Below are 24,749 nucleotides of genomic sequence, written 5' to 3'. Positions count from 1 at the left end.
TGAAAATTCTATTTATTTATTTAATATCCAAAATATGCAGTGTCAGCGATACCACGAGAAACAAATACTGTCTTTCAGCTGCTGCACGGTGGAAATAATGCTGTTTAAAAATATACTCTCCTGAGGAACCACAGAGAGCAAAGCACGTGAAAGGAATTCTGAAAGTAAACAGCTACAAACTGCAAATGCATTTTACCACCTTAGGTAGTATTTTCAAGAAAAAGTATGGCACCAAACAAAGTTGGAGTGCCCTGGCCCATCACAGGCATAACTCTGTTCAGGAAAGGAAACGGGAGACTCGAAAAGTCACATGCTTCTGAAAGATGTGTATCTTGATTCAGCACATGTTTCAAATAATATTTAAATTAAGTTCTACACGTTCATGTTGCTTTCTACAAATGATTCCTTGACCCAAGCATTATTCTCCAGTGTCCTACTACAGTTTCCTTAACATACTAGTACTTTTATTTTTCTTTCTTTATTTTATCCTCACCTGAGGACATTTTTTCATTGCTTTCAGAGAGAGAGAAAGGGGGTAGGGGGAAAGGGAAAGAAACATTGATGTGAGAGAGAAACATTGATTAGTTGCCTTCTCATACATGCACCTACCAGAGTTCGAACCCGCAGCCTGGGTATATGCCCTGACCAGGAATCGAACCTGCAAACCATTGGTCCAAGGGATCATGCTCCAACTGAGCCATTCCAGCCAGGGCTAACATACTAGTACTCTTATGTTTGATTTAATTATTAGGGGAAAGTGTATAAATAATAAAGAATATATTGACACATAATTTGCTGATGGCCTCCATAACCTTAGTGTTTTAAAGAAATCTACTAATCTCTCAACATCAACCCACTGGAGAGTTGAGTGACAATTTAATGCTGATGTGAAAAATGCTATGAACGGAGCCATTTCAAAAGGGTGACAGTGTGCCACCCCAGGGAAGCCACCTCGCACGTCTTCCTCCTGGAATATTGAGGATGTCTGAACTGGGCACAATTGCCTTGGGTTGGGCCACATCAACACTGCCTCACACACCGTGATAGAGCTAACAGGGAAGCAGACCTCCTGACCTCGGGGACCGATGTGCAGGTCATTCTTTAGACACTGTTACTGCCACGTGTCACTGAAGGGTAACCGAGCCTCTTAGCACCGACAGAAACTCCTCTCTTCTACTCATGTGCTTATTTCCCTTCCTCTCCTCATTAAACACTCCTTGCCTACATTCCATAATTGGGACATAATTTGGGTTTCTGCCTGCACCTATGCCCCTGAATTGCATCCGGTCAAAGAAAGTTGGTTCCCCATGTCAGGAGTTGAAATAGTCAGGAGTCATTAAAATTCTATTAAAAAGTTTAAAAGACCATGTATGCAAGAAGGAAGGCAACCTCACAAGCTTAATCTTTAAAAAATAGTCCTAAAGCAATTTTACAGAACGCCCTCCTTGCCTTTAAAGTTGTAGATGAACCACCTACCTCCCTTCCCCCTCTCCCGCTTCCCCACCGCCCCCCACACAGGTCCTGTGGCAGCCACTGGGTAATCTCTGTGCCTTCAGACAGTCCCACCCCGCAGGCCTGTCAGCACCCCCACCTCCCCTGAACCAGCAAACAGCTCTGCCTCAGGCCCCAGGTCTGCTCCCGCTCTGCTCTATGGCAGCCTTTCCCTTTTCTGCCCGGTCTCACCCCAAATGCACTTCTGGTGCATCCTCGGTAACAATACTTACAGTCGGTGTTGTTTAAAAAAAGACTGTCTAAGTGGTAACACTGGCGTGTTTTCTTACATTTTTGTTGGTGTGCAAATTTCAGTGATTTTACTGAATCTTATTTTATTTTACTTTTTAAATTAAATTTATTGGGTGACATTGGTTAATAGGACCACATAGGTTTCAAGCGTACAATTCTATGACCCATGACCTGTATACCGCACCGTGTGCCTGCCACCCAAAGTCAGATCACCTTCCTGTCACCACATATTTGACCCCTTCACCACCCCTGCCCACTTCCCTCTGGGAGCCACCATATTGCTGTCTTTAAAAAACACAGCTTGATAGAAATAAAACAAAATGCGCTTAAACCGTGTGGACGTAAATACAGAGATATAAGGACCTACCTTCCCAGCTATCCTCAAAACTCATCACACATGTAAACATATCTCCAAGGATGAACCTGAAGGCAATGAAGGCCTGTGTGCACACACACACATGGATGTGCACACACGCACCCACACATGGGCACACACGCACACACACAGAAAAGTCTGTGCAGAGAAATAAACGAACATGCAGGCAGCAGAGCATTCATATTAACCCGTATTTCTCATATGTTGAAAAAAGGGAGGGAAATAAAATTATAACAGTACAACATAATAGTGTTAAAAGAGTTGAATGTTGGCATCTCTTTCAAACAATCAGTTCTTAAGAGAGTTGTACCGTATTGTGCTGTGTACAGTGCGTACCCATGTTTTTGGCCCAAACTTTCAGGAAAATAAAAACTTTTGTTTTAATTTGTTTATATTTAGATACTTTTTTATATCATAAGGAATTTTAGCATTTATTGTTAAATATATTATGGTACAAGAAATTTTATGTAACAAATACAAAACACAATAACACATACAAGGTATTTCAGTTACTACCCATGTATAATGCATATCCTTATTTTTCCCTCAAAAATTTGGGCAAAAATGCACATTATACACGCAAAATACAGTATATCCAATTAGAATATATATACTATAGTTCACGTGATTATTGCCTCGCTTTTCGAGTAAATCACTTGAAATAAATGAGGCTCCTCTGCTCTGCTCCCACAGAATGTGGCCAGTGAGACAGTCGTCACAATTACAGTCATTTGACATAAACTGTCTCACAGCAATTGCATGAGCTTCTTTTTCTATTTTGCAAAATGAGCTAATGCAATCTTATGAATTGAGCTATCCAAATATGTACTATCAATGATGAGCTGTAAAAATGCAGTGTCTACTAAATTATTGCTGACATTATCTCATATCTATCAATAATAATAGAAATATTCAGTCACAGAACTCAATGGTAGCTGGAATTGGGAATATACTTGTCGCTATATAAAATTGAGTAGAAGGTGCTACATTAAAAACGCCCAATGTTTTTAAATACACAGCTACAATTATCTAAATGTCTATGCTTTACTTTATTTCCTTTACGTTAGTTACATTTCAGCAAAATTACAAGTGACTGAGTCACTACAGTTCTGTATTGCCTGTTAAAATAAACCTGTTTTTATTTATTTACCTTTTTAAAGTCAAAGAACTAAATTTATGAAGATATTACTCATAGGCCAAAAACCAAGTTTTCAGATACTTCTGGAGTTTAATTTAAGGTAAGAAAGTTAAATTCTCCGATCTATGTTGGGCTTAATTTAGGAGAAAAGTGTCTAAGGAGGAGATTCCTCTCCCCGAAACTCCAGAACTTTAAACAATCTGTTTTCCTAGCAAGGAGGAAGAAACAAGCAATGGAATTTTTTAATAGGAAATACATAAATTACAAATTATGTACGTTGCCATCACATTTGGAGCAGGATATTCGTCTACATAGCTAAACTCAACATATAAGCAGAAAAGACAGTAACCTAAGTTACGCCCCCAAATTTCACATTCACCACTAGGAAAGAAGTCCCTGTTTATTAATGAACTTTAAAAAGGCATTAGCTTGACTAGATAATTTCCTGAATACATAAGGCTATTATTGAATTACATATTTTATGTATATCTAAATTAGATAAAAAGATAATTAGTCTTATTTTTTTAATTTTAAGTAATTTGCTTTTTTAAATGACAAATAAAAATCAATCCTTAGCTGCTGCAAGATGACAGATTGGAATAATAATAAAAGTATAAAATAGGGATATTTTTATTATTGAAAATTAATATAATCTGGCCAAGAAATCTACACTGCAGCAAGAAATTCATTTGTGAATTGCTGACCCGAGGAAAATGACCTCTTATCAGTCTCTACATCAGCATTCTCAGAACACATTTCAACACGCAAGGGTCTTTGGAAAAGACATTGCTGAACCTTAGCTTTTTTGGTTATAAAGTTGTCAAGACCAAGTAGAAATTGGATAGATCACTGGAATCCTAGGTCTCGGAAATGCAGTTACCTCATCGGCATCCACGGCGGTGAGCTGCATGATCTTCGAGCCGTCCCCGATGTTCTCCTCCACGGTGAGGTCCAGCATGTCCGTAGGGAACACTGGCGGGTTGTCATTGATGTCCTGAAGTGTTATTTCTACCTACGAGGAGAGGGAAAACACATCCCATAAATGATCTATGTGTCTGCAAGACACGGACTCAAAGGTATACAAGAGTGCACTCAACGAGGCTTCCAAAGAGAGCCAGGACCTTGATATCCACACCCAAACAGCAGCAAATGCCCTGGAGAAAGCTGTGAGACCTTGATGGGAACACGTAAATCCCAGTAAGAACTGCTTGACGTGTTGACAGTAACTGATTTTAAACGGTCACCTTGGCATTTATGCTGGAAAAGGCCCACCGATCAACTGTCATTTTAATCCCCATCTTTGGGCACCGGTGTCTGTCATCTGCCCATTAAATGTCACTAGACACACAAATGAGGTGGTGTACAATTTCCTCTTGAAATGTTTACAGATGGGCAGCTAATGTCTGGAGGAAATAAAGACATTCCCATTTTGTTTTAAGAAACACTCAGCATTTTCCCTTTTAAAGTCAACTCTCAACCTGCGGGGGAAGAAACATACATGCATCTTCTTTTCTATTTTCACTCCTATCAGCACTTCTTACTGTGACTAAAAGCTAAGCAAGCATTCCTTTCAGATGTCGTGTTTATAGAGATTGCAAATACTACAGCTTTGTTTGAAAGATCCGTAGGCAGAGTTATTTATGTTTCCCTACCTAAGAGAAATTGTTTGGAGGGATTTGCGAAGTCTAAATAATAACTTTAAACCATGTGTTTTCTCTTTTGAGCTAGGTGCTAAACGCTGAATATCTGATAAGAAAAGAGAAGACAGCTGCTAATAAAACGGAAAGTTTCCTCAGTTGGGTCACAAAATTAAGTCATGGAAAAAAATCCACCCATCCATTTAGCTAGGATATAACTAAGGCATTTTTCTCAGCGGATGAGATGTCATCTTTTACAGTTACACTGTAAAAACTCCATCAGATCCAGGAGTGATGAGGATGAATGTGAGGAGGGGAGAACAAAGGATTCCGGTTTCTCTTCTCCAGGAGATGCCGAAGGCTGGGTGAGGGAAGGAGGAATAGCTAAGACTGTAATTACCCTGAGACAAGGAATCAGTGGGAAACAGAGGAGAGCAAGACACACAAATGGATGAGCAATTGATAAAAAGGGAAAAAAATAATATACAAAATTAAATACTAAATAATTATTACACCTCCAGGTCCAGCTTTAGTAGGAGGGTTTGGACCATAGCCAATGGCTCGGATTAGTCTAGGGGAGGGATGTCAAACTCTTTTTCACCAGGGCCACATCAGGCTTGTGGTTGCCTTCAAAGGGCCAAGCATAATTTTAGAACTAATTTTGTACAAATGTAACTAGTCCTCAACTAGGGGCGAGGAGCTCGGCACGGCTGCCAGGTAGAAAGAAGGTGCTGGGCGTGGAGGGCCTGATTCGGCCTGCCCGCGGACCTTGTGTTTGCCACCTATGGCCCAGGGGCTGGCTACACAGACAGTCTCAGCAGTTAGGCACCTGCCAGTCGCTTTGGGCTAGCATTATCCTCCAGACCACCTCCTTCAAGAAAAAGGCCACAATACCTGGCAATGCAGCCTCTACATGATGTATCAGCTTCCTTGTTCAGTGGTAAATAGCAGAAGATTCCAATCAGAAAGACTGGAACTCTGATGCTGGCTCTGCAATGTATTAGCTGGGTGAGCTTGAACACTTAACTTCTTAACCTCCTTATCCTCCTCTCAAAATCTGGATAATAAGTGTCTTATAGAGCATTTTATGAAGACTAGACTTTGATGATGTCAGAGAGTGTTTGAGGATTTTCTATGTAGATGAGGTCTGTCCAGAAAAAGTCCAGCCATGGTTAATATAACAAGAACGGTTTGTACAACACCAATGTAACCTGGCAGCCAAGGGGAGCGGGCTGGAATGTGCATACGAGAACAATGACAACTTCGCTGTACTAGTCAGTGGGGGTGGTAGATGCTATTGAGTGAGCGTGTGTACTGTGTGGCTGTCTCATTCAAAATGACTGAGCAAGTAGAGCAACGAATCTGCATTAAATTTTGCGTTAAGCTTGAACGTTCCTTCACAAAAAATATTCGGATGATTCAGAAGGCTGCAGCTGTAGGCAGCTGGTGACTGGCAGCTTCATCACAACAACACACCCACTCATGCATCATGTCTTATGCAGTGTTTTGGCAAAACATCAAATCACCCAGGTGACTCAGCCTCCCTGCAGCCCAGATTTGGTGCCCTGTGACTTCTGGCTTTTCCCAAAGCTAAAATCACCTTTGAAAGGGAATAGATTTCAGACCATCCATGAGATTCAAGAAAACACAACGAGATAGCTGATGGTGATTGGGAGAACTGTGAGGTCCCGAGATGACTACTTTGAAGGGGACTGAGGTGTTACTATCCTATGTACAGTGTTTCTTGTGTCTTGTATCTTCTCCAATAATGTCTCTATTTTTCATGGTATACGGCTGGATACCCTCTGGACAGACCTCATACATGTGTCTCCCACACCATGGATCATTCTTTGAACAGCCGTACGTCTTGCTCTTGGCAGTCACCCTGCTGATAAGTCCAGGTCCTAACACGTGCCTGGCTCACTCTTGGATCTGCCACCAACCTAAGAGTCTTGTTCCGTTACTATGGCCTCTTTGGACTAAGATTTGGTATGATTTCTTTTGAAATCTTATCATATAAAACACAGGAATCAAATGCTAAAAGTGTAAAGAAGATACCTGGAAACAAAAATGAAGCCATTATAATTTTTAAAGACTTCTTTCTTTCTGTACAAATTAGATCACTTTAAATAATACAGACAATAGCTATTAAAGGTTTATTTTAAAATTCTAAACTTTTAAAATAGTCTACAATATTATTCCTACACCAAAAAAAAACCCCATGTATGTTGAAAAAGACATTTCGTTCTTTTAAAAGACAAACCTCAACCACTGCACAGCTAAGCTTTCAGTGCAGTATCGTCCCTTTCGTGTTTTACATTTACCTTTAGATTTGTTTGGACCTGAAATAAATAAAATAATTGCATTTAAATATTCATTTTGCAAAAAGAATTGAAATTGTGAACTTAGGAGTTCCCCTTCACCAATGGTTGTCTTTTAAACAAAACAAAACAAATAAAAATTGCCAGCAGCTTCCATAATTTAAGTCCAGGGGGCATTTTCAAGGCATCAGTACTGAAAGTTTGTGAAAACTGACCCTGAAAGATGGAAGAAACATTACACCATGAAGATAAGGCACTTGCATATTTCATGCCCGCCTCCCAAACGCTGACCTTTGTGCTTAGACATTGGGCCCTTTGGGAACATGTGTGGTTTCAACGGTTACCATTACAATGGCAATCGGTAGTCTTGTGGTTGACTTATTCATAACAAAAAACATTAGTTTCAGCTACTGCTTGAGCCATAGCTATTGTGCAAGGCCACCACCTCTCTTCCCATGCAGGGACCCTTCGGACTAATGTCTCTTTTGGCTGAGACACCTGATCCCTAGGAAATGAAACCCTGGTGAATGAATGATCATATTTAGAGAGAAAAACATGGTTGATATTAAGGGGGGCTAATAACCAATTAATTCAAAAGTGGTCTGTGTTTTGGCAGTTTAATAAAGGTAAAAGTTAAATTAAAAATATGGCTTTAAGTATTCTCACCAAACTTCTTTATTCTGAAGGAACGGGGACATTGATATTCAGCTGGCTGAATAGTTAAACAGATGTTTAACCCCCACATCTTATTGTGTAAACATGTGTACGATGCTTCTCTCTGTTCAATATTTTTCCCTAATATGCAGTCTATACTTTTATCCTGAACTGCATAGAAAATGGTGTCACATCGTGGAGACTTCCTTTTAATTTTTTAAGTGAATAAATCAGAACACAACTACATAATCAATGAGCAATTGTTACTTAGCAACAGCAATTATCAAATCATTACATATGTGTAGATGTAACCATAAAACATGGCATTTCACTGATTTAAACTGATACCATGAAAGTGATATGTTAGAGTCAAGGCGAAGGAACTGACTAACATAGCAGCGTCCAGCACGAGCACCTCCTTCAGCTAATGAACTGGTCATTGCCTTGAGGTCACTATGTCAACCACAGTTAAAAACACACCCTCAAATTCATAACTTCTCTGTGAGCTAACGGAGAAAGTGGTTCTTAGTGAATGGGGATGAAGAAAATCTAAACGTATTTTTAAATCACAACCTTCCTGCAAGTACACAAAATGGTTCCTAATAAATGAGGAGGAAAAACAATCTACTTTTTTCCCTTTAGGAAATTGTAGAACTCATAGTACACCAAAAGCTCATATATCCATTTGTTTGCAAGTAGATGTATTAAAATTTTTAGAAGAAATCTTAATCATCAAGTCCAGCTCCTTTACAGAGACTCAAAAGCAAAGCATCAAAGATTTCTTTAAGCAAAGCTTTCTTTAAGCAAAGCAATGTTTGGCCTCCTCGTGCACTGTTGGTGGGAGTGTAAATGGTGCAGCCACTGTGGAAAACAGTACTGTGGTTCTTCGAGAACTGAAAAGAGAAGCACCATGTGACCCAGCAAGTCCACATCTGGGCATTTGTCTGAAGGAAATAAAAGCAATAATTCACAAAGACATATGCTCCCTCATGTTCTTTGCAGCATTACTTACAATAGCCAAGATATGGAAGCTGCCTAAGTGGCCATTGACAGATAAAGGATAAAGAAGATGTGATATATATAACATGTACATATATATCTTATTTATATATACATCATATCCAATAAAGTGTTAGCTATAAAAAGAGTGAAAGCTTGCCATTTGTGACAAAATGGATGGGCCTGGAGGGTTCTACACTAAGTGAAATCAGTCAGACAGAAAAAGACAAATACTGTATAATTTCACTTGCATGTGGAATCTAAAAAGCAAAACAGAAAGACTCAGAGGGGAAAATAGGTCAAGGTAATTACGGGTAAAAATTTCTGGTCATAAAATAAGCCATGGGCAAGTAACCAATAGCACCGATAACAGAATCGATAATTCTGCAACAGCGTACAGTGACAGAAAGTGCCAGACTTGTCATGGTGACCACTCGTGTGCACGTATTTGCAGAATCACCACATTGCACACCTGCACTGAAACTAATACAACAGTGTAAGTCAACTGTACCTCAGAAATAAAATTTAGTACAATAAACTGGAGAGGAGAACTCTTCTCCCAAGTTAGGTTGCAAAGCAAAAAAAAAAAAAAAAAGAATGTTTTAACAGATACAATTATCTACTTAAAAAGTAGTAAGTAAATTTCCCATTTAAATAAACCTGGAAAAAACAAACCTTTGTAGCAAAAGAAACTGTAGGAAGTAAAAATAAAGCATAGGTAAAAATGAATAGGAAAAAAAAGCAAACCATACTGATGAGTTCAGCAAATAAAATAGATACGTTACTGGTATATACGAAGTGCACGAATCAAAGTCGTCGTATATTATGAGGATAATTAGAAACAATTCAATGTCACTGATTTCCTAGTTCACGTGTGCCCACCATGCTGTCATGCAATCGTTTAATGATATGAAATCACAGTTGATGATAATTCAATAACTTTATACTAAAAACGATGACTTCAAATTAAAAGCACTTCAGAAAACCTCTGAGGTATCCTGTGTTCAGAAAACCTCCCCACTTTGGAGGATAAGATGCTAAGCAAGCCTGTCACTCTCGGAGAAGCAGCTACACCAAACTCCACGAACTCTGTGAATAAACCTGGCAGAATAGCTGAGCTCGTTCAAATGTGCATTACCCCAATCGGTCATCGCGATGTCCCTCCAACAACACTTTGCTAAATGACGCCCCAGTTTATACTGAGTAGGTGCCACTGAAATTCGGTGAGGAAAAACGTCTAATCTTACACTCAGAACAATTTTTATTTCATCAGAGTGAAACAAGATATTGAGACAGACCCCTAATTTCTGTTTGGAGGCTCAGGTGAGGAGTTGACACTGAAAGGAAATGGAGCGGATTGCAAGCCACAGCAGGAGCAGTGCAGCCACGGTGCCTGAGCGGTCACTTCCTCTGACCCTGGACAGGAAAACGCCGCCTTTCCTGCCTGCGAGGAGGGGTCTGTGTGGAGGGGCCAGCTCCCAGAGGCGTGGCGCTGAGGGACAATTCAGAGTCGCTGCCTCCGAGTGGAGTATGCAGAGGCACACTCTGTGGCTTGACCTTAAACTTGGGAATCAAGGGCAACATCAATTAAATAAAGGCAGCAGGACAGAAGTATCAAAACCATGCATGGCTCCACTAAATAATCGAATTTCTACTTAAAATGTTTGGCAATAGCTTCCCAAGCTCTCTCTTCAAATGAAGCCAGTTACTACACAATTCATTTAATTCGATAGAATTGACACACTTTGCATGCTTTTAGAGTTCCAACAAGCCTTTATTTAGTAAGTTTATGTTAAAGCCAGTATATCCTGACATTCCCGAGCAGAAGGTCTAATTAAATTTCAGTAGAAAGTTTGACATTCTACATTTTTGTTTTGTTTTGTTTTTGTTTTTGTTTGTAGAAGAACTAACCACATAATTTTACTCTGGTAGAACACATACCTGATGCTTTTTTAATATTTCAAGTTTCAAGTGAAATTTAGCCATTAGGAAAAAGAACATTCAGCAGCTACTACTGCTCTCGTTTCTGGGCTTACACTCCAAGCAAGAAAGAGCGCCATGGCCGTGGAAGGGGTGCCAGGGTCTGCAAAGCCCCTTTCATTCTGTCCTTCTTCCCTTTCCCTATTCGGGGTGCCCACTGGGGATATTCCACTGCCATGAGTCCGGGTGGAATGTTTCACTACATCCAGAACACTTCATCGTGTTGGAGAGCCAACATCTATTATGGTTTACAAGTGACTCACATTTGAGTTATGAGAGAGGCCTAGCAAAGAGCAGCCCACATTTAAAAGCCCTAAATGTCAGGGATGTAATGTTTGGACTGCATAGGGATGCAAGGTCCGATCTCACTCTGTGAGCAATGCTTCTAGGCATTTACTTATTTATGACACACAACTGACCAATACAAAAGAGTCCGTGGTACCTGTCTCATCTCGATGGCATGTCTGAACTTTGACTCTGAAATCTTCAAGAAAATAGGAGAAATTAAACTTGGGAGAAAAGGCCTTTGTTCCCATCCCCTCCTATGAAAGACCAGCAGGGGCTAGCATGACCTGTCAGGGAAAACCCACAGAGCCCCCCACCGTAAGAGTGGCCCTGGTCTGCCTGACAGCACCTGGCCGGTGCAGGTCCAAACTGGACTCACGTCCAGGTTACAGCAAAAAGTACATGCATGCATCTAGCTACAGTTTTTTTCCCTAGAAGGGCAAGAAAAAAAGGAAAAATCATTGCATCTCTATATCCTAAACATTAGTTTACTATACTGTTTAATAGAAACACTTTAGTAAAAGGAACAAGATACAATGATGGCATTTGGGGCAGCAACATTAAACTTGGGTGGTAGAATATTCTTTGGAGAGTTTTAGGCTAATAAGCATTTTGTCCTTTCCAACTTTATACCTTAAATTATATACGATGTAAATTTAGACATCTGTGCATGTATCTGGCACAAATGTGTCCTGTTTTTACTCCAAGGATTCTGGAATATAAGGAAAGAAGGAAGCATACACATTTTAGATTCTTTTTAGATTAATTTTTAAAAGAAAAGTAAAAATAAACATAATGAGTTTTAAAGCAGAACATATTTCTCATATAAACTACAAGTATGCAACTGCAACCAATTATATTTCTCAAACAAAAGCGATACATTAATCTCTCACAACGGAAACCCTTCTAGCAGTCCGCAGAGCATGTTCCTGGGTTTCCAATGCATTTCTTACCAGGAAACAAATACGCCAGAGTCACAGGCGGGCTTGGCGAGCAGCCAGAAATGGCCTGAAGTGCGGACAAGACATAGTTAACTCACTTCTGGAAACAAAATGCTTTCCATAACTCGCTAAATGTGTGGTGACATAATAAAAAGCTAGTTTTGTTGTGCTTTCAATATTGTTCAAATTAGAACCAAATAAGGATTTCTTTTAAGGCAAAGGCAATCATGTGTGACCACTTCAACTTTTCCTGAAATCAATACTGCGTAATTTCACATTTTAACAGATTCTTAAGGACTCCCAAAAGTAAATGCAGAATAAAGGATCAAGTTAAAATATGTGTGGCTGCATACGAAACTTGTGGAAATTTTTATACTATTCTTCAAAACAAACGCCAGCAAAAGCATCCTGTGGTATACGTCTCAATAGATGGGAATCTGGACGGTGTAGACACATATCAAAACAAACAAATAAAAATACCCTACCATCTTTTTCTTTGCTTTTGTTTTTGCCCAATAGGTACTGCATTTTATCAAATACATAAGGCTTCTATTAAGACTGCTGACAAATAGAAAAAGTAGTTTGATTTACATTGAGGATACAAGCTACAGTGGATTGAATCATTGACCCCAATTCGTCACCACCACCCCAACTATAAGCAAACTCATAGTCCCCTCCCCCTTAAAATGGAGTTTCTTTCTCTGCCTCTTGGCTTTGGGTTCACCTATGATGATGATTTTGGTCAGTGGGATATTTACAACTCTAACACAAATAGACACTTGAAATCGACTTGCTTGGTCTCTTGTACCTCTGTCACAGTCACCAGAACAAGGTCCCTGCTAGTCCACTAGTACCAGAAGGAAGACAACAGGTGCTGAGTGGAGGAGCCCCAGGTAACTCGGAGACTTAGGGCCTGAAGCAGGCCTCGTGCATGTGTGTTGGCCCCGAGTCTTTGGGGTGTGGTGCCTCTCTGCCACGCAACAATACTCTGGCAAGAGTTAACAGACACCCAAGTTAAAGCAATGGGTTCACAATTGAATATTTTACCTAATTTTCATGTTATACATTTTACTGTTCTGTTTAAAAAAAAAAAGAAGAGGAAAAAGTTAATGTATACTGATCTCTGTGGTGTGCCTTGTACTGCAAGGTAAGTTTTCCTACTATGAACCTACGAATAAAATGTCCCACCCTGTGTAACTTCCCGTTCTCACTCAACGTGCCATGTTTCTTAGGAGGGCCACTTAAAATAAGATATGATTTTCAAGTTCCCCTTGTCCCTTCCACAAGCCAAAGATTCTGAGTATATATGTTCTGAGTAATCACACACATCTTAAAAGAAAAGTTATTCACCCAGTTAAACTTATTTTAAACTTTTCTGAAAGATTTTATTTATTTTTAGTGAAGGAAAGGGAGGGAGAAAGAGAGAGAAACATCAATGTGTGGTTGCCTCTCACGTGCCCCCTCCTGGGGACCTACCCCACAATCCAGGCATGTGCCCTGACTGGGAATCAAACCCGTGACCATGTGGTTCACAGGCCGGCACTCAATCCACTGAGCCACACCAGCCAGGGCTGAATTGTACTCTTTAAAATGGTGAACATTATGATATGGAAGTCATATTTTACTAAAGTTCTTTAAAAGTAGGTAACAGGGCCTTTGAGATTAGTGCATCTATAAAATAAGGAAGTGATGCTTATTTCATGTCATTTATTTGCATGGAAACCAACACAGCTCCTTCTGACAGCACCCCCGTTTCTGAGTTTTTCCAAAGAACATTGTTAGTAATCTGTAATGAAATATCATCAAGCTCATCCACTGACACTGATGCGGACTGCTCTGAAGAAAGGGGCTTGTCACCAAACTTCCAGAATGCTGCAAGAACTTCAAAGAGGGCCTACATGGCCACAGGCTGACATTCTTGCCTGGCACTGTTTTGCTTTGACAAGGAAAGATCCATGTCTATAAATGACAGGGTGACAACAGTGTTCCTCGCACAGGACCATCGTAAGGCTACAAGCATATACCAAACCCTCTGAAACCAGTCCACCACTGGTACGTAAATGAATGGATGTGATCTGCATTCTTATAAAAATTCCACAGCCTACATTAACACCATTAATCACGAATCCCTCCAGCCTACAGAGGAGAAGAGGACTGTTCTAGAAGCTCCCCCCCACCACTTCCTTCTTTTAAAGCCCTTCACTTACCGTGTGGGGCCTACCTATCTCAAACTCACCCAAGGCGGTTAACAATTCCTGTCACACCATCGCAGGCAGTTCTAAAGATTAAGGAATGTTCCTAATAAAATATTTAATAGGGATTTCTACTTAAAAAGCATCGTCATACCATGCTTTGTTATCAGTGCCATTTCTTTTGATATCACTATTGTAGCTCCATCCTTCTTCTTTATTCCTTAGTAACCCAGTATTTAGTTGCCTCCCCTCCGTCAAACCCTGAGCCTGCCACTCTCTGAACCCCGCTGCCTGGGACGCTGCAGGGAAGGAACAGAGAGAGCGGATGAGACCGGAGGAAGAACTGCGAGAAGAGGAGATGGCTGCTTCCCGTGGGGAGACCTGTACACAGCTACACCACTTCCCTCTCCTCACGCGCAACAAGTATTTAGTGGATGTCTCTGTACCAGGCACCACCACCACAGGAGCCCACGAGGAAAACACGATTCTGATCCTGATGAAGTAGCCTAGTGGAAAGAATGGCATCTATGACGCCCCCTTCTGGGGAGGCGCTTCAGAAATGGCCCTTTCTAACGTGTATTCTCCAGGTACCTCCCTCAGTGTCCATTACAGCACTGTGATTAGTGTTATTCAAGAAAGTATTTCACTATCCATAACCATGAAGTGTGTCCATTTGCCTGATTATCTTCCACCTCTCCCCATGACCGGTCCTCCCCAAATGAAGACACTGTTCATCTTACTCATTTCTGTGTCCCCAGCCCCTTTTTGAAGGATCATATATATTAACACTCAATGCAAAAAAATGAAAGCAACCTAAGGGTCCGTGAATGGGTGAATGGATGGATAAAATGTGGTATATACATATACTGGAACATTATTCAGCTTTAAAAAGGAAGGAAATTCTGGCATGTTTATAACACGGATGAACCTTGAAGACCTTGTGCTAAGTGAAAGAAGCCAGTCACAAAAAGAAAACTACTGTATGATTCTGCTTATATAAGGTGCCGAAGATACTCAAGTTCATAGAGAGACAGGAAGCGAATGGAGTTGCCAGGGTGGGGCTGGGGAAATGGAGAGTTAGAGTTTAATGGGTAAGGAGTTCCAGTTCTGCAGATAGAAGATGGCGGTAGACCTGTACTTTAAAAAAAAAAAACCTCAATATTATGCCACATTTTCACTACTTACATTACACAAGAGAATTAATTAATCAATAGAGGGATAGTAATACCCCAAATTGTTGCAGGAAAGTTAGGCATTTTCTTCTTGGCCCGTTCTGATTGTAGACAGTTGTTTCCTCTCCCTTAAAAACTACGGTAAGATTTAGGACGTTAAGTTTAGATGAGAGATCTGCTGATTCCACAGTATGTACCTGACAAATTCCCTCACGCCCTCCACCCAGAGCCTATGTATATCAGGTATCTGATGTGTGTTTATTTTACTGGAAAGGCAAAGAAAAAAAAACTCTTATAGATTTGTCTAACATAAGGAGATATACATACCATACATGAAAAGTATAATTCAAGCTACACAATCGGACTCTCTCTTGGCATATTTGCTCTTGAAGTATTCTAAGATTGTGTAGTGCCAAACACAATATATTTTTTTTGTCATCTCGCCAAAGTGAAACTTGACCACTGAATTCTGAAGGATGTGCAGCAACGAGGCACAAAGAGATGAGACTTCAAATTAACTCGAGTACATATGGGGACCACGCAAGCACGGAGAACATGATTACCTTAAAAAGTACGGTTTCCAGAAATTCTCAGAAGAATTCCTCAGCAGGCACCTGGCCTGAATCCAACTTTCTCTTTCTCTCAAAAAAAAAAAAAAAAAAAAAAAGGATTGGCTATTTTCCTATCTTGACATTTCAGGGAGATCTAGGCATTGCCAGATGTCATGTGGGCACGCGGTTGTTTTTTTAATCATACTTTTCCAAAATCTTAATTTGCATGAAGTCTGAGTTTCAGAATCAGGCAAGTCTCAAATTCGGTGGAAAGAGTTAACATTTTCTATCCAACACCACATATATATATCCTAACTAGAGAAATATCACAGACCTCCTGGCTTCCCTCCAGAGACTCTACCAGTCGGGCTCGCTGGCTTAATTCCCGCTCTACTCTAAAACGTCTTTTTAGTTTGCTTTTCTTTGTCTCTTTTCTATTTTAACTGCATAAACTGTTTACTACTATAGCCATGGTGCTTCCCTCCCAGAGATTCAGATTTTTTAAAAAAGACACAGCTATTTAATAATCACTAAGTCATACTGGAAAAACCGACGTTTTTTCATCATACACTTAACTTCCACAAACCCACACTTACTCTGTACAAATCTGGATTTGCACTTGAATCTGTTCAAGCTCTTCTGCCACGGTGAAAGGCCATTTCAAGATTCTCTATAGCCTTTGCCAAAGTTTCTGTCTATAAATACTTAACACTTCATACTGGCTCCAGAAAAAATAATTTCCAAACTAGTAACAAATACTAAATTGACTATTTAGGCCGTATAAAACGTAAAACGGAAGGGGGAAAAAGCTGGACTGGCAGATTTAGAGAGTTCCACACCATCAGGTAGGAAATTGCCTTTCCCCTTTTGCGCATAACACCCACCTACCTGAGACCCGGTGGGATTCCCATCGCACCCCGGAGGCAGCGGCCTGAGTGCTGCCCCGTGCTGGTCAGCAGAAGTCCCGTGTGTGCTGCTTAAGAAATGGGAATGTTGTAGACGTCCGACTGTAATGGGTGATGGTCACCCACGAATTTCTCAAAAAAACCCCACAACTTTTTCATTTCAACCAGCTCTCACTGAACTCAACTCACTTGGAATTTCTAACATCGCCTCTACCAGCTTTAGTCGAATAGTCACTTCCCATCCCTGCGCCCCGTATCCTTTGTCTCTTAACTCCATCCACTTTCCTCCGTCCCCACAGCCCCTACCCATGTTCAAATGACAGTCGTGACTCTCCTGGCTTACAGCGATGCTCTGTGAGTCTCCTAGCAACCACGCCACTGCCCTCAAATCTGGGCTAGGTCTGGTGAGAAATGAAAGGGACCTAATTAGACTACTGGAAAGAGAAACCATTTCCAATGTCACACCAATATCAGACTATTGGCATACACAAGAAACAAAACAGAGAGCAAAGCTGGTAGGACTCAACTACTGATTTATACACGGGGAAAAAGAAGGAAAGAGGGAGCGGGGGTCAAAAGTACAACTGAGGTTTCGAGCTGCAGAGATGACAGTTTACATCAAAAGTGGGCTCCCTTTGGAACATGTCAGCTCCCACACCTACTTGCCCGATGCTGAACCTCAGATCGAACATCTACCCTAGACCCCTCTGTTGTGTCCAGAAGCAAACATCCCCGTGCCTGACATGTCCCCTGGGAGCCTCAGAGGATCCTCGCAAGCGGCAGGCCCCAACTGCACACACCCACCGCCTCCCTGTGACTGCCCCTCCTCCAAGGCTCCCTCACTCGCCACCCACTCAGCCATCCAAGGTAGAAATGTAGCCAGCATCTCGCCACTTCCCTCATCCTCCACACTCACATTCAGTTCATCAAGGGACACCAGTGCCACCTTGTCAGCGCACCTGAAGTCAGTGCCGGGTCTGCAACTCACTGCTGCCAGCCACCTGTTTGCGCTACGCAGGCCACAGCGCCTCCAGGTCCTCCCCGGCCTCTCTGCACCCACTCATGGTTCTACTCAGCTAGGAGGCACTTTATGAAAACACGAAGATGACCGGATCCGTAACTCAATGAAGCTCTTCGATGACACATGCTCGTGGTATGAGAAACGGCAAACATCGACGCGCACTCTGGCACTGCTCACACACGTGCTCGGGCCACGTCACCACCGCCAGGGCCCTGGCTCACTTCTTCCCTTTCTGCACTCAAGGGCTAACTCAACAAACTTCTCTTTCCGGTTATTCGGCGTCACACTCCCCACCTCCGGGCACTGATGCGAGCTGCTCTTTCTGCTTGGAGCGCTCACTCCTGACCACTGAACTTTGCCTAATTAATTTCAACTGATCCTTCAAGCTGCAGCTTAAATATTACTTCCACGGTGACAGCTGTAGTGACCCACATTCTACTTTAGGTTTCCTTCCAATATATTCTTAAAGTGCCCTGTTCTTTTCCCTCTCATACACTCATCATAATTTATTGGAATATCTAATAGTTAATAACTTTTTTTTTCAATGGAAAGGGTAGACTTGGACTGGTTTGGGGGATTAAATAACTGGGTAGAAATTTCCAGCAAATAGTTGGAAAGTGATGCTGAAGAAAAGAGACAAAGGCAAAAAGCACTCCACATAAATGTGATCGACGACACCACGAGACTGCTAAGGAGACAATGTAGAGGGAGAGGAGAGAGAGGAAGCCCAGAAAAGGGTCTTTGAGAAAACTTCCATTTAATTGGTAGCAAGATGGCAGCTAGAAGGGAGAGAGAGAGAGGAAAATAGAGAAAGAGAACGGGGACAGAGAGAGGATGTGAATGAAAACATCCAGAGAGGTAGCCCCAGACTGGCAGGGCTGAGAACCAGGGACAGCCGTCTCTGTGGTACCATCAGGAGGTGAGAGACCCAGAGCGGTGCAGCAACAGAGAGCGGATGGCAGAGAACGGCCAAAGTCCTTCAGTGAGCCGGCCTGGCCCCGCATCCACCGCAAGGCACCAGAATGCAACTCTCAAAGTGCACAGGGCAAAGCGTCCCCCCCAAGCAGCCCGGTGAGTCTGGACCTGCACGTGAGGGTGATGACCGGAACTCATGACTGATGTGGGCCACAGCCGGACAGGGCTCAGCAACCCTGGTGGGAGAAAACGACCGCCCTTCTGCGCGGATGTTCCTGGTGCCCAGCACCCCCTCCTTTACTTCCCTGCTCTCCATCATGAACCTTGGGTCCAACAGCGCCTTCCCTGTCCCATCCTGTTCTACCAATGGCATGAGTAACCCTTTCTCTAGGTGGCTTTTGTGGCTTGCAATATCTCAAAGTTTGCAAACATCACAATTTTAAAACCAACCATTTAGTGGCCTGCCCTCCTTATTACGGCAAAGTTCACAGGGTCAGGGCAGCAGGTTCGCAGTGAATCTCTGTTAGATCACCTCTCAGCATTACCACCTGGGGGGAAAGCAAAGTCAAGGGCTTCGCAGCTCCCAAACTTCTGGTGGGTACATGGCTCCTGCTCATCAGTTACTGCTGAAAATGCACCATCCCGCGTTTACTCTGTCAAACGCTGTCCCCCTCACCATGTCTTCTGGGTCACCCCAAATGACGGAGCTCCTTCCCTTTACTGCCCCCTGCCCCCTGCTTTATCTCCTTCATTCCCTACATTCTGCTGAACAGCCTTGTATGTGAAACAGCTTTCTATGCTTCGCTAATAATTGCCCGAACTCCCAAAGAACACAGACACTTTTTTATTATCTTTGAATTCCCTCCAACATCTATCACAGTACCTCTCTGAGAGAGCAGAGGTCTAATACATATTCATTGCAGCTAATTGAATTAAACTTTGCCCCACAGGGAAAAAAAGGCAACAGTTAGCCTATCCAGTAACCAGCAATTTGACACTGGCTTTAATGAAAAGTATGTGAAACAATACACATTAGTGCACGCATATCCATAAATATTTACCCCAGAATTAAACAAAACCATATTTTCCATGTTTATAATCTTTCTTTCAGTAATTTGAAGTTTTAATGAAGTAAAGATGACAATGCCTCCCACATTCTATCTGAAATGCATCCCCTCCCCCAAAGGTATGTTGAGTTTTACCAGTACTGACAGGGGGCGGCGACAATGAGGTGCCCATGTATATTTTTTTCATGCACATGGTACAGTGGCATTAAATGATCTCTCACTGCTCAGCCTCCCCTATCAGACTGTGAGCTCCCTGAAGACAGTACCGTTTCCTCAGGTCCTTGGACATAATAGAATTGATCTAAAAGCTCCTGGATTAGTTGACATGTGAAATAATGACCCAGCAGCGGAGCTGTGCTGAGGGAGCAAGAGCACAGCGCATATGTGACCTCTGTGTCCGGCTCTCCGCTCAGAACTTGGTATCTGTATGACATAATTTTATCCTCCTTCCAAGACTGCGAGGGAAATGCTATTATCCAGGTTTTTAAGAGGAAGAAATGGAAGGTTGTTAATGAGCCTAATTGACTTGCTAAGGTCACAAAGCCAGAAACTTGTGAAGGTGAGATGTGATGCAGACATTACACTTCCAGGTCTCTTAACAGGTTAGGGAAGGGGAGTCAGGTGGTAATTCCCGGGGTGACAGGAGAACTAGTGATGTGTCCACGAGAAACACTGGGAAGGACTGGAGAGCACCCACACTGTCTGAGGTTAACAGAAAAGCACAAAAAATAAGCTAAGTTAGAGTGGAGAAGCTCACGGAAGGGCGAAGGCAGGAAGGACAGAAACGACACCAGGCCACCTGAATTTAGGACACTGTGTGATATCGTGTGAACACCCACCTAGGGCAGGCAGCTGAGTGCACTCCAAAGTCAGCAAGTACTGATTTGAGGTTTTCTGACTAAGGGCAAGGAGCTCCAGTTTTGGAATTATTTGTCCCCAGAGATCCAGGTAGGGCCTATGAGTAAGAAAGATAAACAAGCAAGGAAACTGAAAAAACAACATCAACAACCAAAAAAAAAAAAACACCCCACAAATCTCAAAACATGTCCTGAATGCTGGAACCACAGTCGTATTTCAATATCAATTTATATGCAAGTATGATTTTCCTCTGACGGTTAGTCTCTGCTATTTCAGGTTTCCCTTTGAAGCTTCCACTTTTCCTTTGGGTTACTATACCAATACCCACAAGAAGATACATGTTTTTGATTTACAAGGAAAATTAGACAACCAGAGAGTTAGAAATAATGATCGCACAGTTGCGTTTTCAAGACTGATAAATCTTATACTGCTCATTAGTAAATTTATTGAGTACAATACTGAGACAAGCCACAGTGAAAAGATTATTTGCATTTGAATACATAGGTAGTATATTGCCTAAAATTGCCCCATTTAGCAATGATATATGGACGCAGTACATTTCCAGAATATATCGGCCATCAGCATGTATTGCTAGCTTAGAATTCTAACACAGATAACTCACATGTTAGGAACACACTAACTCCCTAACGCCAAGGACACCTCACCCAAAACCTAACCCACCACAGTAAGGAGATGTTTTCACGCATCCTTATGGATGTAGGTGGGTTCCCTCCACCTGCCTGTGACACTTTGCTCATCAGGAAAGTGGAGACAGCAGCCAGACCTGCCTCACAGGACTGCTGGGGGCGTGAGGGGTGCTACCTGCCATGTGGCGAGGTGCCAGCGCAGGAACTGTACACGCTACACAGATGTCCCTGCTGCTGTGCGCATCATTTGTTCAACATCCGGCTCCTAAGTCTGGTTGTGAATCAACACAGGCGAGTCAACAGTGGGGATTATGACTCCGGCACAATTAACTTCTTTTGTAAAACAATGGCACACAACTCAACTGTATCTTGTATAGAGAACAAGTTTGTACGGTTAATAAGACCTAACCTAATGAAAGTGCAATGCAAGTGGCCACACTTTCCACTTCTAGTTGCCTTCTTTCTTCTAACAGATAGGACTGTGGGCTGCTAAAACCATAACCCCACACCACGTTCTCCCAAAATACAGAATGTGCGGATGTAAGTGATAACATGACAGGTGACGTGTCTATAATAAGTCCTAATTATTTCAAAATATAGAGTCTTAACATTTTTCTCTTTAAGAAAAAAAAGCTACTATCAGTCGATTGACATTCTCTTTACTTTTTCCCAAACTACACTCGCACAGTCATTGTGGGTTTTGTTCCCCTTGCTGACTTACTTAAAAGAACCCTGGTTGGATTCACGTATCTCAAGATTAAATGAATATAAAGGAAACTAATACCGAAGGGCAAAGGGAAATAACCTCACGGCTCTGTGCGGTGGTTAGCTATTCCTTCCACACCCGAGGGGGAAGAAGACATGGCCCAGTTCATTAACCGCCAGGATCTGACAGGGGAAGCTGAGAGGCGCTCTGGGGCCATCTCCCACAATGGCCCAAAGCGTCCACGGTCAATGATGGCCCGGGAGGAAGGTCTGAGCTTTTGGGAGAGCCCCTTCATCCAAACACCCGCGGAGCGCATGCCAGCAGGATTCAACAACTTACACTCTAGTTGTTAGACTTCACATCTGAGCTGCCATGAGGAGATAAAATATTTCATTTCTCTAGTGAAAGGAGTAAAATCCACAAGAATGAGCAGTAAAATAACATCTCCTACATCTCTGTGCGAAAACCTAATGTTATCAAATACAGATGGAATGTTAAATCCAGTTCGTTTAGTTAACTGCTAGTGGGCATATTAGTAAAAATAACTTCTGTGGGAATTCCATTTGATTGCTGTGTTTCGCTATTATTACCTAAAGGTCTAAAATTGCCTGGGTTAACATACAGGGTCCTGCAGAAGTAACACCTGCTTGAGTGTGGTTGGTAGGGTAACAATATGGGTGTAATAACTTATAGTTTTAATTTGAACATTTCATCTACAATGTTATATGGTGTGCTTGAGTGTGATATTGTCATGTCACAGAACTACATGCTTATACAATAAAAGATTGTCTAATAAAACAAAAAGGGCATCATCTGTGCTGGACCCTGTATAAATCTGCCCCATACCACATTTTGTAGGTCTTTGGGGCTCTGTGGGACTCTGCATCAGTTTCAATGAGCCAATGACAGTTTTTATCATAGATCAAAGGACTATAGAGCTGCCTAAATTCATCCTAAAGCTGGGATGAAGAACATCTTATCCAGACACAGTCAATCGCTAGAAACAAACAGCATTTGACTCTCCCATCGCCTGTGCCGCCTGAAAGGTGTCCATGCTTCTTCGTGTCGGGATGCTCAGCTCACGGGCTTTTCCACGTGAGCGTGCTGATGATCATCCATCTCGGAAGTGCCTTCCACTGCATTGCCCATAGCACACCACGTGGTGTATCCACTTCCTATTTTGTTCACTCAACCTTACGGCCACGTGCTGTGTATGACCGCAGGCAGCAGAGACTTGGGGGTTCGAGTGAGACGAAAACAGAGAAGACATGCGAAGGCACAGTCACATGCTCGGGGAACTTGATGTCACCTGCTTTAACCCAAGACTGTTCAACACCGACCGATCTACCGGAGAGTCCCCGCGGAGTCCTACCCTCCGGGCACTGGGGAATGACTCCTGTTTGCCGTGCACACAGCATTTGGCTAAATTATCTAAAACACTGTCCCGGTCAGCAACATCCTCCTGCCACTATCGGGTCTTACCACTTGTCTTATACAGTCACGTCTGGAAAAAACTCTCACACAGGGCATTTCCAAGCACGTAAACATGGTTCATGACCTATAAAATGGCACACACAAAAATTTAGAGCAGACTATTGTTATCATTACAATCTTCTACACACGTAGAAGACTTTTCCCCTCTTTTTCTCTCCCTTTTTACTAATCAAACTTTAAAGCTGTCCGATTGCTTATGTAAATACCAATCTGTTACCTATGAGCTCAAGAATCTGTATGAAATAAATATTGCTTCAATAAATCCATGCACAGCACTGCCGAACACTCACTCTGAAGACAGATTACCCAGGGAGCTAACAGTGCCCTTTCCTTTACCACAGCTCCAGTTTTAAGACACATCAAGGAATAAAAACATGTGCTTCCTGGGTGACTTTGCTCTGCTTGAGCTGCGGAGCACCAGCCAGGCTGCACTATTATTGGTAGAGCACAAAGATAAGGCCACCTCGAGTGGCTCAGGGAGCACTGTCCCAGCTGCTCCTCTGCCCTTTGAAATCCTTCAAAGTGATGCAAGGAGACGAGGCGGCTTTCATCAGCCTCGCATGCAGGGTCTGTTGAGCCCATGGAGGAAAACACTTGTGACACACAGCTGACAGAAACCAAACATGCTCCACACGGCGGGGCTGGGGCTCACAGGACGTTACTGTGCCCATCGAGAGCTGCAGCTGTGAGAGAGAAAAGCCTCTGACACAAATATATTGGGGGGCAGGGGTGGGGGAGAGACTCTTTGTGCTTCTATTTATCAGTTAGGCAAATTGTCAATGGCCCTGTAGCTAGGGGATCCAGAAATTACCTTCCTCATCATCACCATCATTATCATATCTATTTTTTCTCTTCCACAACGCACCATCCATTCCAATTCACTTGAGTATTGATTAGCAGAGAAAAAGAAAGTTGAACCATTGTCTCCACATCTCCAGAAACAAATGAGATAGAGATGTCAATTATTTTACCTGGACCACAAAAGGCATCTTATGTGCCATCCATAAACTACATCCTTTAATGTTTACGAAACCCTTAACATGTCTTGCCCATTTCACAGATGAGAAAACTAAGGCTCACAGACGTGAAGGCACTTGACCCAGAGCGGAAGGCTGGGGAAGAAGCTGCGACTGAAACCACACCAGTG

General features: G+C 42.2%; 1 protein-coding gene across 1 annotated transcript in view; it reads right to left on the bottom strand.

Annotated features, from left to right (window-relative positions):
- Positions 1-24,749, bottom strand: part of FAT4 (FAT atypical cadherin 4) — a 139,756-nt gene that overhangs the window by 77,093 nt on the left and 37,914 nt on the right. The window contains exon 2 of the mRNA XM_024568941.4: positions 4,138-4,269. Coding sequence (XP_024424709.2) covers positions 4,138-4,269 — 132 coding nt within the window. The remainder of the gene's footprint in view (positions 1-4,137; positions 4,270-24,749) is intronic.

The sequence above is a fragment of the Desmodus rotundus genome, chromosome 9 (genome assembly GCF_022682495.2).
Source record: "Desmodus rotundus isolate HL8 chromosome 9, HLdesRot8A.1, whole genome shotgun sequence".
Classification (NCBI taxonomy): Eukaryota; Metazoa; Chordata; class Mammalia; order Chiroptera; family Phyllostomidae; genus Desmodus; species Desmodus rotundus.
The sequence above is the reverse complement of the archived record's forward strand: the minus strand, read 5'-3'. Positions and strand labels throughout refer to the sequence as shown.